General features: G+C 50.4%; 1 protein-coding gene across 1 annotated transcript in view; it reads right to left on the bottom strand.

Moving 5' to 3' along the window:
- LOC113589297 (cadherin-4-like) overlaps window positions 1-12,642 on the bottom strand; it is a 297,607-nt gene extending 284,965 nt beyond the window's left edge. Inside the window, exons 1-2 of the mRNA XM_035522244.1 lie at window positions 12,454-12,642; window positions 10,731-10,842 (exon numbers count right to left, since the gene is read on the bottom strand). Coding sequence (XP_035378137.1) covers window positions 10,731-10,842; window positions 12,454-12,510 — 169 coding nt within the window. The 5' untranslated portion in view covers window positions 12,511-12,642. The remainder of the gene's footprint in view (window positions 1-10,730; window positions 10,843-12,453) is intronic.
- Window positions 12,643-13,899: the final 1,257 nt, after the last annotated feature.

The raw sequence follows: 13,899 nt of genomic DNA, 5'->3' as shown, positions 1-13,899 counted from the left end.
TCCTGCTTTATTAAACACTCATCACTACAAAACACAATATCCTGCTTTATTAAACACTCACTACAAAACACAATATCCTGCTTTATCAAACACTCACTATAAAACACAATATCCTGATTTATTAAACACTCACTACAAAACACAATATCCTGCTTTATCAAACACTCACTACAAAACACAATATCCTGCTTTATTAAACACTCACTACAATACACAATATCCTGCTTTATCAAACACTCACTACAAAACACAATATCCTGCTTTATCAAACACTCACTACAAAACACAATATCCTGCTTTATCAAACACTCACTATAAAACACAATATCCTGATTTATTAAACACTCACTACAAAGCACAATATCCTGCTTTATTAAACACTCACTACAAAACACAATATCCTGCTTTATCAAACACTCACTACAAAACACAATATCCTGCTTTATCAAACACTCACTACAAAACACTATATCCTGCTTTATTAAACACTCACTACAAAACACTATATCCTGCTTTATTAAACACTCACTACAAAACACAATATCCTGCTTTATCAAACACTCACTATAAAACACAATATCCTGATTTATTAAACACTCACTACAAAGCACAATATCCTGCTTATTAAACACTCACTACAAAACACAATATCCTGCTTTATCAAACACTCACTACAAAACACAATATCCTGCTTTATCAAACACTCACTACAAAACACAATATCCTGCTTTATCAAACACTCGTCTTTTTTTTTCCAGTCACTTTTCCGTTTTCCACTCCACACAATAACCTGCTTCATCTTCCTCATCTGTTTAATTTCATAAAGAATGGGAAAGCCCAGGGCAATCCATCAATAAATAAATAAATAAATAAATAAATAAATAAAGGGTTATTGATTTTTTACAGCTCATCTTATTTCTCTGTTATGTTCCCAGAGGTTGTTGGTGTGAATCCTGGCAGTGTGCTCAAACGCTCGTCTAATGGGAGAGACGCATTAATGGAGACGCTCTGTTGTGAAGAGACTTGCTCACATTATAGTCCTTTTTTTCTGCTACATTTATTTACATCCGTTACACCTTCTCTTTACGGTCTATCTATCACTTTTCAGTGGCCTTGCTGAGCTCGTGTGTATGTGTGTGTGTGTGTGTGTGTTTGTGTGTGTGTGTGTGTGTGTGTGTGTGTGTGTTTGTGTGTGTGTCCCAGTTGCAAAACACTGAAATGTCCAATCAAAGTGTTTAATGATCTTCCAGTTCCCACAATGCATTTCTTAAATCTGATACCTCCACGTTGGAAGAACGCTGTGTTAGTCCAGTTATTAATTACGGTTTCAGATGAACCATTTATCGATAAGACCCTGCCAGTTTTTTTCTCGTCACACTCTCTCCCTCCCTCTCTCTCTCTCTCTCTCTCTCTCTCTCTCTCTCTCTCTCTCTCCCTCTCACTCTCTGTCTTTCAGAACTTAAGAATTTAATAGGTAGAACATTCATCCAGCGTTCTGGACACAGTCTGTAATTAGAGGTAGAAGTCTGTCGTCAGATCTTTTCCATCCAGTGTTCTTTTTTCCCTTTTAATCCAGCCTTAACAAGACACTGAGCAAAAACACAGCCGATGAAGAGGCACCGCGTCTTCCTCCACATCACACGGGTTCCTCTGGCTGAACGGAGGAGAGGGGGCGGAGTTACAGCGATGAAAGACGCCTTAATTAACAAAAAAAAAACCACCTTCACGGAAATAACGCAGTGCAGAGAAACATCGGAAGCATTCAAAAGGGTCCATGCCTAACAAAGTTGTTCCCGTTGTTTGTTGGACGTAGTGGTGCGTTAGAAGGGTAATTCAAATAATTACCTGGTTTTGAAATAATTGGGCATTGAAATAATATCAAAGTTCTCACATGGAGAATATTCCCACTGACTTCCACGTAATCCTACTTTTCCCTCAACGTTAGAGGCCTAAATGCAGCGGAAAGGTGAAGACACGTTCCGGCTGAGGGACACACGCGATCCCGAAAAACTCGGAGCTCGTGCGCTTACTCAGCACCACCCGTTCTTCACGTACAAGGGCAGACGATAGAAATTTTTTAATATCGACGGTCTGTGAAAGTGTTTGGGGTCGCCTGAACCGACACAACGTCCAAGCGCATCAGCCACAAGGGTCAGCCTTAGCAGGAAGTGAACTAATGACTGTGTTGTGCTATACTAGCCACTGAGGTGCGCTCCTATTGGCTCTTTACATAATGACATCAATACAGTAACACAGAGACCTGTTATTATTAGCCAGGTTAATGCGTAGGGTAACTGATGGCCTGACGCCAGAATACAATAAGCTAACAGCCAAAGACATCAGGCCAGTTCTGCGCTCGACACGAGAGAACGACTCTAACAGCGATGTGTTAAGTGAGTCGACGTCACTCCGAGGCAACGGAAATGATTTAAAATGCCATAAGAAATGTCTCGGTGTTTCTGCCAGCAGTGATGTGATGCCTTCATATCCTGGAGCAAGAGATCAAAAACAAGCGTGTCTTCTGAGGCCAAGACATCAGAGAGAGGCGGGGGGGGGGGGGGGGGGCACAGAGAGAGAGAGAGACACAGAGGGAGAGAGAGAGAGAGAGACAGAGAGAGAGGCAGAGAGACAGAGAGAGAGTATGTTCTGATTTGCTGTACTACATGTTTTCTTTCTGAAGGACAGTGTCTCTCCATAAGAAATTTAGAAGAAGAGAGAAGAGTGTGAGAGAAAGAGAGAGAGGGAGAGAAAGAGAGAGGGAGAGAAAGAGAGAGAGAGAGAAAGAGCATCGTAGCTTATCGAAATCCTGCCACAATAATCCATGTCCTTGGTATTACAGAGCATCACCACCCAGAGAGACCAACATGTGTTTGGAGAAGCTATTCCAGGAGTGCTTTAGAGACCGACAGAGCCTCCTTATCACGCGGCACACTCCTCCTGACCTCATTCAGGTACATGATAGTGTGTGTGTGTGTGTGTGTGAGTGTGTGTGTAGAGGTGTGTGAGTGTGTGTGTGTGTGTGTGTGTGTGTGTGTGTGTGTGTGTGTGTGTCAGTGCCAACCAAGTTGACAGTTGCAGTAACATCCCACAGCGTCAACAGCAGCAGTTGAAACGTTGCAGTTCAGACGGGGCTGAGCGGAAATGAAGGAGGAGCTGGAGGACGCACTCGTCACGCCCACGCGGAGGACGCACTCGTCACGCCCACGCGGAGGACGCACTCGTCACGCCCACGCGGAGGACGCACTCGTCACGCCCACGCGGAGGACGCACTCGTCACGCCCACGCGGAGGACGCACTCGTAACGGTCCACACGGAGGACGCACTCGTCACGGTCCACGCGGAGGACGCACTCGTCACGCCCACGCGGAGGACGCACTCGTCACGGTCCACGCGGAGGACGCACTCGTCACGCCCACGCGGAGGATGCACTCGTCACGGTCCACGCCCATGCGGAAGACGCACTCGTCACGCCCACGCGGAGGACGCACTCATCACGGTCTACGCCCACACGGAGGACGTACTCGTCACGCCCACGCAGAGGACGCACTCGTCAGGGTCCACGCCCGCGCGGAGGACGCACTCGTCACGGTCCACGTCCATGCGGAGGACGCACTCGTCACGGTCTACGCGCACGCGGAGGATGCACTCGTCACGCCCACGCGGACGACGCACTCGTCACGGTCTACGCCCACGCGGAGGACGCACTCATCACGGTCCACACCCACGAGGAGGACGCACTCGTCACGGTCCACGCCCACGCGGAGGACGCACTCGTCACGGTCCACGCCCACGCGGAGGACGCACTCGTCACGCCCACGCGGACGACGCACTCGTCACGGTCCACGCCCACGCAGAGGATGCACTCGTCACGGTCCACGCCCACGCGGAGGACGCACTCGTCACGCCCACGCGGAGGACGCACTCGTCACGGTCCACGCCCACGCGGAGGACGCACTCGTCACGCCCACGCGGAGGACGCACTCGTCACGGTCCACGCCCACGCAGAGGACGCACTCGTCACGGTCCACGTCCACGTGGAGGACGCACTCGTCACGCCCACGCGGAGGACGCACTCGTCACGCCCACGCCCACGCGGAAGACGCACTCGTCACGGTCCACGCCCACACGGAGGACGCACTTGTCACGGTCTAAGTGGAGGACGCACTCGTCACGGTCCACGCCCACGCGGAGGACGCACTCGTCACGGTCCACGCCCACGCGGAGGACGCACTCGTCACGCCCACGCGGAGGACGCACTCGTCACGGTCCACGCCCATGCAGAGGACGCACTCGTCACGGTCCACGTCCACGTGGAGGATGCACTCGTCACGCCCACGCGGAGGACGCACTCATCACGGTCCACGCCCACGCGGAGGACGCACTTGTCACGGTCTAAGCGGAGGACGCACTCGTCACGGTCCACGCCCATGCGGAGGACGCACTCGTCACGGTCCACGCCCACGCGGAGGACGCACTCGTCACGGTCCACGCCCACGCGGAGGACGCACTCGTCACGCCCACGCGGAGGACGCACTCGTCACGGTCCACGCCCACGCAGAGGACGCACTCGTCACGTCCACGCCCACGCGGAGGACGCACTCATCACGGTCCACGCCCACGCGGAGGACGCACTCGTCACGGTCCACGCGGAGGACGCACTCGTCACGGTCCACGCCCACGCGGAGGACGCACTCGTCACGCCCATGCGGAGGACGCACTCGTCACGCCCACGTGGAGGACGCACTCGTCACGTCCACGCGGAGGACGCACTCGTCACGCCCACGCAGAGGACGCACTCGTCACGCCCACGCGGAGGACGCACTCGTCACGCCCACGCGGAGGACGCACTCGTCACGGTCCACGCGGAGGACGCACTCGTCACGGTCCACGCCCACGCGGAGGACGCACTCGTCACGTGAGGGGGAGATCAGCGTACCGACAGGACAAAGGGCCGCCATATGTGACTTATGCAGTGAAAATGCAGTGCCAGTAAATGACAACCATCCACCTACAGTGTTACCACGGGAACACTGGAACATGGGCTGAAGGTAAAAAAAGGCTGATATGTTACAAGCTCATCATACATGAAAAAACGGAAGCTTTGCTCCTAATTTCTTCTTCCAGAGACAAAGCGTGACCGATGTTAGCGGCAGCGCTTAAACAGACGTGCGGCGTACGCAGGTTGGGAGACGCAGGGTGACATGGTCATATCCTTCAGCCTGAGAGCGACAGAGAGTGAGCGGGGAAGACAGAATAGAAAGTATTTTTGAAAAAGACTGAAAATCAGCAAACAAACAAAAAAACATTAGAAAGGAACAAGACACTTCAATTTAAAAAACCCCGAAGACAAAACAGGAAAGAGTGAGAAAGCGAGGGAGAGGCGTGTGAGGTTCTGGGATGAGTTGGGCTGCCCGGAGCCCTGCCATTAAGCTCCGCCCCCAGAGCCCGCTGCCTGCGCTCTGGTCCGCTCTGTTCTCTACATTAAGGTGTGGAAACGCGAAATCAAAACACCTTTATTCTGTTTGAAAAGGGGCCGTATATGACAATAGCTGTTCTCTGCAGGCCTGTATTATTATTTAATTTCATTTGCATTTGCTATTCAACAGCAGTGATTCAATCGTGTGCTCCTCACTACAACAATTTGAATGTTTTTCACCATTTGTCGCATATTAATTGTCATATCTGTATGGAAGAGCTCACAAACGTTTAATGACATGACAGAACTCAGCTGACTGCCTGTATACTGCAACATTCATTTCACCTCCTCATGGTCTCAATCTGGCAACCTTTTCTTTCTTCGAGGGAACAGTCGTCGTCGACCCCATGTCCCAACTGTTGCTTGTCCTTTAAACATTTAAAACATTTTAAATATTTAAAACAATACTTCATTATTCACGCTGGAAAGAGTGCATAAATGTTTGATATCTTTGGATGTAATTCATTTCACTTGTAGTTTTAGCAGTGTTTCTAGACCCCTGTATTCCAGGCTTGGAATCAAAAAGGTGTTCCGGTGTTCCACACGGCTGGCACTCTTCATCCTCATCTTCTTCGTGCCGTTCCCGCTGAGAGCTGAGAGACTGCTATTGTTAAATTGGCCCCTCCCACCCTTCAGGGTGAGCTGTGAGGGGCAGTCGCGCCTACCTTAAGCCACGCCCCTTCACACCAAGCCACGCCCCTATTCGCAGACACATCGAGGTTGTAACAGAGATGTCACGACGTTTCACCCAACAGGAAGTTCGGGATTATCCCATAGGAAGTGCAATTCAAATCAATCTGGATTATTCCGGAATGTTGGGTTTGCTTCCTTATTCTCTTTTTCGCCGTCGCAGAATTCTGAGAGACCTGAAACCTGTTCACCCACCGACAGACGGCTTAACCCTGCCAGGTGAAACTGCGAGGTGTGTGCCAGTGTGTGTGCGGGTGTGTGTGCCAGTGTGTGCACTGGTGTGTGCCTACAAAATAAGTAAACAAACAAACACACACACACACACACACACACACACACACACAACACAAAAGCAAATGACACTTCTAAAAGTTTCTCAAGCCTCTCTGATACCGTGGGACACACACTTTTCCAGAACGTTTATCTGAAATGCTTGAATGCGTGAGATCATTCGTGGAACAGAAAGACGGCACTCAAAGGCCCGGCAGAACTTTTACCGGCCCGGGAACGTCAGTCTCCCTCCTCCTGAGTCCCGTGTCCCAGCAGGGATCCCTAGTGAGCGTTTATCCATGTTCTCTGTGAGTCAGGAGGGGGCCGGCACGGCGCACTGGCCAAGGGAGGTGCACTGGGATTGGGGTCAGCAGCACACGGTTTCCCTGGGAGGATCGCAAGGCTGAAGAAACACGAGGGGTTTTCTCGAGGAGACAGAGAAGGATAGCGGGAGCTGACAGGGGAGCATGTCCCCCCAGTGATACTGCCTTGGGGGGTGCTGTCTCCACAACCAGGGCACACCCCCACACTACAGGCAGAGAATAGCTACAGAGAGCAGGGTCAGGTGGAGGCCAACACACACATACACACATGAACACTATCACACTCACCCACACATATAGGCACTTTCTCCTCTCTCTCTCTCTCTCTCTCTCTCTCTCTCTCTCTCTCTCTCTCTCTCGATTTTAAATGAGTTTAACCGGCCTGACTAAATCATATCGTATTGCCAAAGCTTTTACAGATAAACAGTACACAGATAATAAAATTTACACAAATACATACAAAGAACAGAGCTGTACATGCTGCATATACTATGTACAGTGTATATATAGTATAATGTGTGTATGTATACTGTATATATAAAGTATATACCCCATACAGTGTATATGTAGTGTAATGTGTGTACATATACTGTATATATAAAGTATATACCCCATACAGTGTATATATAGTGTAATGTGTGTAGTATACTGTAAATATAAAGTATATACCCCATACAGTGTATATATAGAGTAATGTATGTACGTATACTGTATATACTCCATACAGTGTATATATAGTGTAATGTTTGTACGTATACTGTATATATATACACATACATAGGTGTTATACACAGTATCTAAACTGTACTGTACAGAGTAATATGATGACTGGTCTCTTCTCTGTCTGTGACAAGCATGGACGTATTTTGCCGTGAGTGTTTCAGACTCACTGCTCTCTCCCTGCAGGAGCTGCAGTAACTGATCTTTCTCCGGTGTTTTAAATACTGGGTGATGTGTTTGGAATCTGGGGTAGAATATGTTTCATAATTCTCTCCATCGCTCTCACACACACACACACACACACACACACACACACACACACACACACACACACACACACACACACACACACACGCCCCCACATTCATGCGTATTCCTCCTAAACCAAAACCACAAGCCCAAACAGCGAATCAGAGCCTAGCTCAGAAGCAACCACGTTGAATAAAAACATATCCTGAGAGCTATACCCACGCACCCCTGTACCCCCACAAGGCTGTCACCTGCCCAGCACTAGGTGCTTCCATTTATCCCGTTCCCCTGCCGATACGTTAGGCTGTACAAATGTCGGCACACGGGATAGTTTTTCGGACTTCTGACAGATCGGCCTAACCCAAGGAGACTCGGTCAGCGGGCGACGCCAGACCCAAACGGCAACCCTGCGCCGCTCCGCTGCGGGACACCACGGACACTTCCGTGGTGGTGTCACAGCAGCGAACGTGTCTGCAGGTGAGCCGAGTCCCGCGTGAACCTGACCTGCTCACCAGGCGGACCCAGACCTCCGGACCACGAAAAGGAAGTGGGCAGGGGGAGACAGAGGCCGTTAGCCAACAGGACAGAGGCTAATTAAACACTCCCACACAGAGCCCAGAATCTTCTCACCAGAGCTGTCTGACAAAGCCCCTCTTCTAACAGTCAAAAACACACACACACGAAAATCACAAAACATTTTACACAGAATCTTGGCAGTGTCTCTACATTCCGGCAATCTCCTGTGCCCTTTTCTCCCAGCACACACACACAGACGCACACACGTGCACGTACGCCAGCCTGTCCACTCTGGTTAGCGTCCTCCCCTCCGTAGCGTGTCTCCGCTCTTCTGTGTATCCAGAGTTCCCGTTCTGTCCGGTTCGCCCCCGCCTCCCCCGACGCCTCTGGGTTAAACAACACTATTATTAACGTCTTTCCACTAGAGGTTCCCCGCCTCCTCTCCACAAACGACAAATCACCCACCCCTCCTCCGGCATAAATCACACGCGTGTGCGTGTGCAGGACATCCACGCAGGCCCCGCAGTGCAGCTCAACCTTCAGGTCCTCTAAGGCTTCCAGCGCTGATAAGGGCCCTCTTCGTGACTGAGCGGCCTGAACCGTCCGCGGGGCTGCGCCGGAGCCGCTTCACGCTGGGCTCGACTCTCGCGCCGTTTACCCTCTCAAAAAAATACTGTCCCTGCTGACTAATTAATGAAGCTCTTTTAACACTTTTGATGTTATTAGTGGCACTGGACTCCTCGTGGAAGCGTTCGAGGAAGAGCAATATCCCCGGTCCCACTGTGGCGACAAAGCCCTGTACCGGTTATGGCAATGTTAGGTTTTTGTTGGGACATTTCCCACAGTGACTGTTTAACTTCCGGGGGGTTAATTAAAGGAAATACAGAAAGCGATTACAAGTGGGCCTGCTTTATAATTAGACCAGAAAAAGGCTGAATGTCAGCAGGTTTGTGTGATTGCTACTGATTGTGTTGACACCCCCTGCTGGGCCCCAAACCTCACAGCTCGGGAAGTACGGCCAAAACGTACGGCTCGTGACCAAAACGATACGGTGCTGTCTCGCGCTACCGCCATCATCTCCCTCTCGGTTTGTGCGCTCAGCCTTGGTCCTGTGCCACTGCCCGAGACTGCTGTCTGGAATGGCCCGTGCCTTTCTCCGTCCGCAGCCACGTGAACGCCCACACGGTCACGTCCACCCGCAACCGCCCGCAAGCTCGAAAGCGCAGCACGCGGGCGCAGCGGAATCGCTTTTAACGTGTCACAAAGAGATTAACGTCATGACGGAATCATGAAAGGCACGCAGAAACGAATGATCGTTAACACACACACACACACACACACACACACATACACACACTGGCTTCAATGAATTATCGTAGTACTCACACACACACACAAATTATACATCTATCTATCTATCTATCTATCTATCTATCTATCTATCTATCTATCTATCTATCTATCTATCTATCTATCTATCTATCTATCTATATATCTATCTATATATATATCTATATATATATCTATATATATAAACAAAACGCTACATCAAGATCTATTATTAAAAATAGTACCGTCACGCATTGCTGCTAAACTTTTTAATACTGGCTTTTCATAGAGATTGCACACACTACACACACACACTACAGCATGCGAAAACGACCAAAACCGAGGCGATGTAGACCGGCAGCGACTGAGCGCCGCGGCCGTGTGCGCCTGAGGAACCGAACCCTGGCGGGTTAATGCGGCGCTGGAGCGCAGGCGGACACGCGGAGATCAATGCGGCGCTCCAATTAGTCTCGATCGGCAGGCGCGGTGAGATTAGCGGGTGTCGATGAGACGTCCCGCTCCACTGGCCAAACAAAGTCCGCTTACTGAGGGAGCGAGAACGGAGCGAAGGGGAAACAGGAACAATAGGAAATGACATATTTGCAGCGCGTAACGATAGAGGTAATGATCCCCCTCGGAAAGAGAAACGTCTCGAGAAGCAAATTCGGGAAGATCGTTGTTCGCAGACAAATCACTGGATATTGATTTAAATCGTGCAAGAGGATAAATTTTAATTGAGGATGAAAGTCCACAATTAAGCATCCGTAACTTTGTCTCTCCAGCACGATTAACTTAATATCACACTCAGCGTGCACAGAGAGAGAGAGAGAGAGAGAGAGGGGGAGAGAGAGAGAGAGAGGGAGAGAGAGAGAGAGAGAGAGAGAGAGAGAGAGAGAGAGAGAGAGGGAGGAACAGTCTCTATCGGTGCTATGCCTCAGTGCATTGCCGCTGACTGCAGAGGCTCCAACTGAAGTGTGCGCTGGAGGCTGGCCGCGCGCCGAAAGCGAGACGACCTTAGTGATTGAGCGCGCGGGTGGAGCGCGGGTCCGGCATTATACTCGTGTCTCTTCTCACAGGCCCTTTGAATCCTTGCAAGCAGCGAGCGCGAGAGAAGCGGCGAACACAACAGAGCTCATTAAAGCAGCACCCGGCCTTACCTTTCAGCAAGCTGCGGCCTTCCAGCATGCTCCTTGAAAGGCGCAGAGCGTAAAAACTTTGTGAAAATCCCGGCGTGCACTGGGCTTTCAGCCGCATCTCCCCGCGCGTGCCCTATAAGAGAGAACGCGTGATTAGATACCTGCAGACGCGTGACCTGCTCGGTTCCACACGGGAGGCGCGACTAACAACGGCGTACCGTCTCGTGTGTGTTTCACCTGCTCACGCGGCAGACAGCCGACAAACTTCTAAAGGCCCACGAAGAAAACGGCTTAAAAAAGCAAGACTGGACACGCGCGCGGTCGCGTTTATTGACCGTGGGTTTGCTGATGTGGGTCTATATGTGTAATACTGGAGAAAAGAAATTAAGCTGCCAGATAGGAACGCGGCGGTGACGATAGCGTTCGGCCCTGAAGAGGTTCTGATAAGGTTTTAATAAGGTTTAATTCGGGTAGCAGTTTCACACATGCGCGCACCCGCACACACACGACGTCATGTTAAATAATGCAGTGCAAAGAACAAATTCTTATAGCGGGGAAACAGCCCATAAAATGCGTGTAAAGGACGGAAGCTGTGAGAAGCCGATCTGTTCACTGTGTCCTGGATCAGGCGCTGGACGTGCACGGGGTACTGAAGTACCGCTCGAGACGGAGCTAACTTCAGCGTAGCGCTCCGCGTGCTCTCCTCTCCTCCGCCACTTTACGCACAGAGACTGCATGAATATTCAAGAACGCGACGTTCGCTTCCGACCAGGGCACCTCGCGCTCTCCGCAATGTACTACGGACTGGAGCTGACTCGACCGGAGTCGCACGCACCGGGTCCGCGTGCAGTGTCGGTTCGAAAACGAAGAGTGGGGGAGATTTTGTTGCGCAAAAGCCCACGCGTTTCCGTGCCATTAAAAGATGGTTTTCAAAAAGAAAGAATGTCACGAGACTATAAAGGTAATAGACGCAAATACTCGAGGCCGCTCGCTCAGTGGTATTTCCGAGCGATGAGCGCGCAGACACCAGGTCTGTGTTTTCTTGCCGTGTTCCAGTAAAATCTGTATGAAGTCTGCTGCGACGCTGGAAAACCGGTCGGTTTGCAGCGGTTTGACCGCGCGCTGATAATCGCATGTGCCGCGGCGAAGTTCCCGGGCTCGCGCGCTCTATAGACGCGACTTGGAGCATCCACAAGTCATGCGACGCCAACTTTCCCGAGGGTCGCACCGCTCGCTCCGCGTGAATGAAACGGGAGTTGCAGCTGCCCGCCACCAGCAGCCCACCGAGATCACGTTAGTCATTTAGGACTAACAACGTCGATCATCCAGTCCGGTGATCACGCGGCCATTCGCGATGCGATCGCACGCGCGGGAGCCACCGGTCTAATCAGCAAAATCAGCACTATTGTGAGTACCCCGCGCGCGGCACTTAGCGTACGGAGTGTCGGTTCTGTCCGCGCGAAAGAGAGCGAGCATTCTGTGCACCCGCCGCTGCAACACGCGCTGGAGCGTACGGTGCACAGATAAGAACCTTGTCGCGGAAACCTCCGCGTAAAGCGGAAGGAAACCGCGCCATCCTTTCTGCCAGGTAGCTGCTCGGAGTGAGGGCGGAAAGTCTCGAAAGAGGGACTTTGGTGTTTGAACGCGCTGGAACGTTACTCGCCGCGCAGTCTCCGATCTAAACTGCTGGTCCGGTGCATAACGCCTCGGCACTTCAGAAATGTGAGACTCTGTGCCAACGTACCCGAGACGTGTCCAGAAGAACAGATCCGAGCAAGAACAGAACCAAGCCCGTTTTCATCCTTGCGCGCGAGCGGCGGCTGCACAGCGCGGAGTCTTCCCTGTGAGAAACGTTACGTCCCTTCCGTCCGTCCGTCGTCCGCGCTCTTCTCCCGTTATCGCGCTCGCGGTGAAAAAGCTCCTCAGTAGTAAAAGCCCGTGCAGGGTCCTCGCGCACAACTGCAGGTGAAAGCGCTTCTCAGCTCGGCACCAAAGCGCTCGCGAGCGTCATTTCAACCCCTCCCACCGCGGGAGAATCCCATTTAAAGACACACAGTGTTAAAGGCACTCGCTCGATCAGCGCAACTCCAGCGCGCATGGAAAAGGGTGCATATGGAAGCGAGATTCACTGGCCGCATTTAGGAGGTTTGGTTTTTAAAAAAGGGCCTGCACGCGCGGAATTCTCATCTCCGCAATCTGAGAAGCGCGTGAGTTGATTTGAGAGAGAGAGAGAAACAGAGAGAGAGAGAGAGAGAGAGCGTGCAGCTGCCTAACAATTCCAACACGATCTCCTCCAGCGACTCCCTGTGAGAGATGGAAATTGCGCAGAGAGGTTTTGTTGCTTTGTGTTTGTTTGTTTGTTTGTTTGTTTGTTGTTGGGGGTTGCTTTTCTTTCCTCCTGCGGTGTTCTAAGTAACACTGACGCATTCTCCATCTCGTGCGACTGGACCACATTCCGTCACCACCCGGAAAAAGATAAGAAGAGCAGCAAAGCGCGCGGCTAATCCCATCAAAGCGTCACGCACTCGAAGCCTTTCCACGCTTAGATCTGTGAATGATTGTCCGTCATTATCGGACGATGCGGCATCATTCTGGCGTACAATAAGCACAGCGGACGCATGCAAAAATGTTGAAATCTATATTAATATCACAGATGTATGACCTTAACACTAACAGTGTTAACAGCATCACCGGAAAGAACGAATGTGTGTGTTTCATTTTAAAAAGGCCTTACAAATAAACACACACACACACACACACACACACACACACACACACACACACACACACACTTTAAACTATCATCATGTTAAACAGTGCAGTGCAATGAACAACACTATAGTTGTGTTGTATATTGATATTTGTTAGATATTTGTGTTTGTTGATTATTATTGCCACTATGAAGCTGTGCTTTTTGCTTATTTTTACAAAAACAATGAATTATAAATAAATTAAATATTTTACCTTTAAATTTTATTTAAATGTTTAATTTATAATATCTGTCATCATAGACACATCCGTTAGTCCAACAAAACAAATAGCTAAACATTCACACACACACGGACACACATGCTCTGAGCAGAATTCCATGTATAAATACTATTAGGTATTTGATAGTAACCTGGAGACAGGTGAAACAGTTCAATACTCCAGTGACATGGAATGAGGAACTGTAATCCGATTGGGCGAA

Source organism: Electrophorus electricus, chromosome 24 (assembly GCF_013358815.1).
Source record: "Electrophorus electricus isolate fEleEle1 chromosome 24, fEleEle1.pri, whole genome shotgun sequence".
In the NCBI taxonomy this organism is placed as follows: domain Eukaryota; kingdom Metazoa; phylum Chordata; class Actinopteri; order Gymnotiformes; family Gymnotidae; genus Electrophorus; species Electrophorus electricus.
Note: the sequence above shows the minus strand (reverse complement) of the source record. Positions and strands in the feature narration are given on the sequence as shown.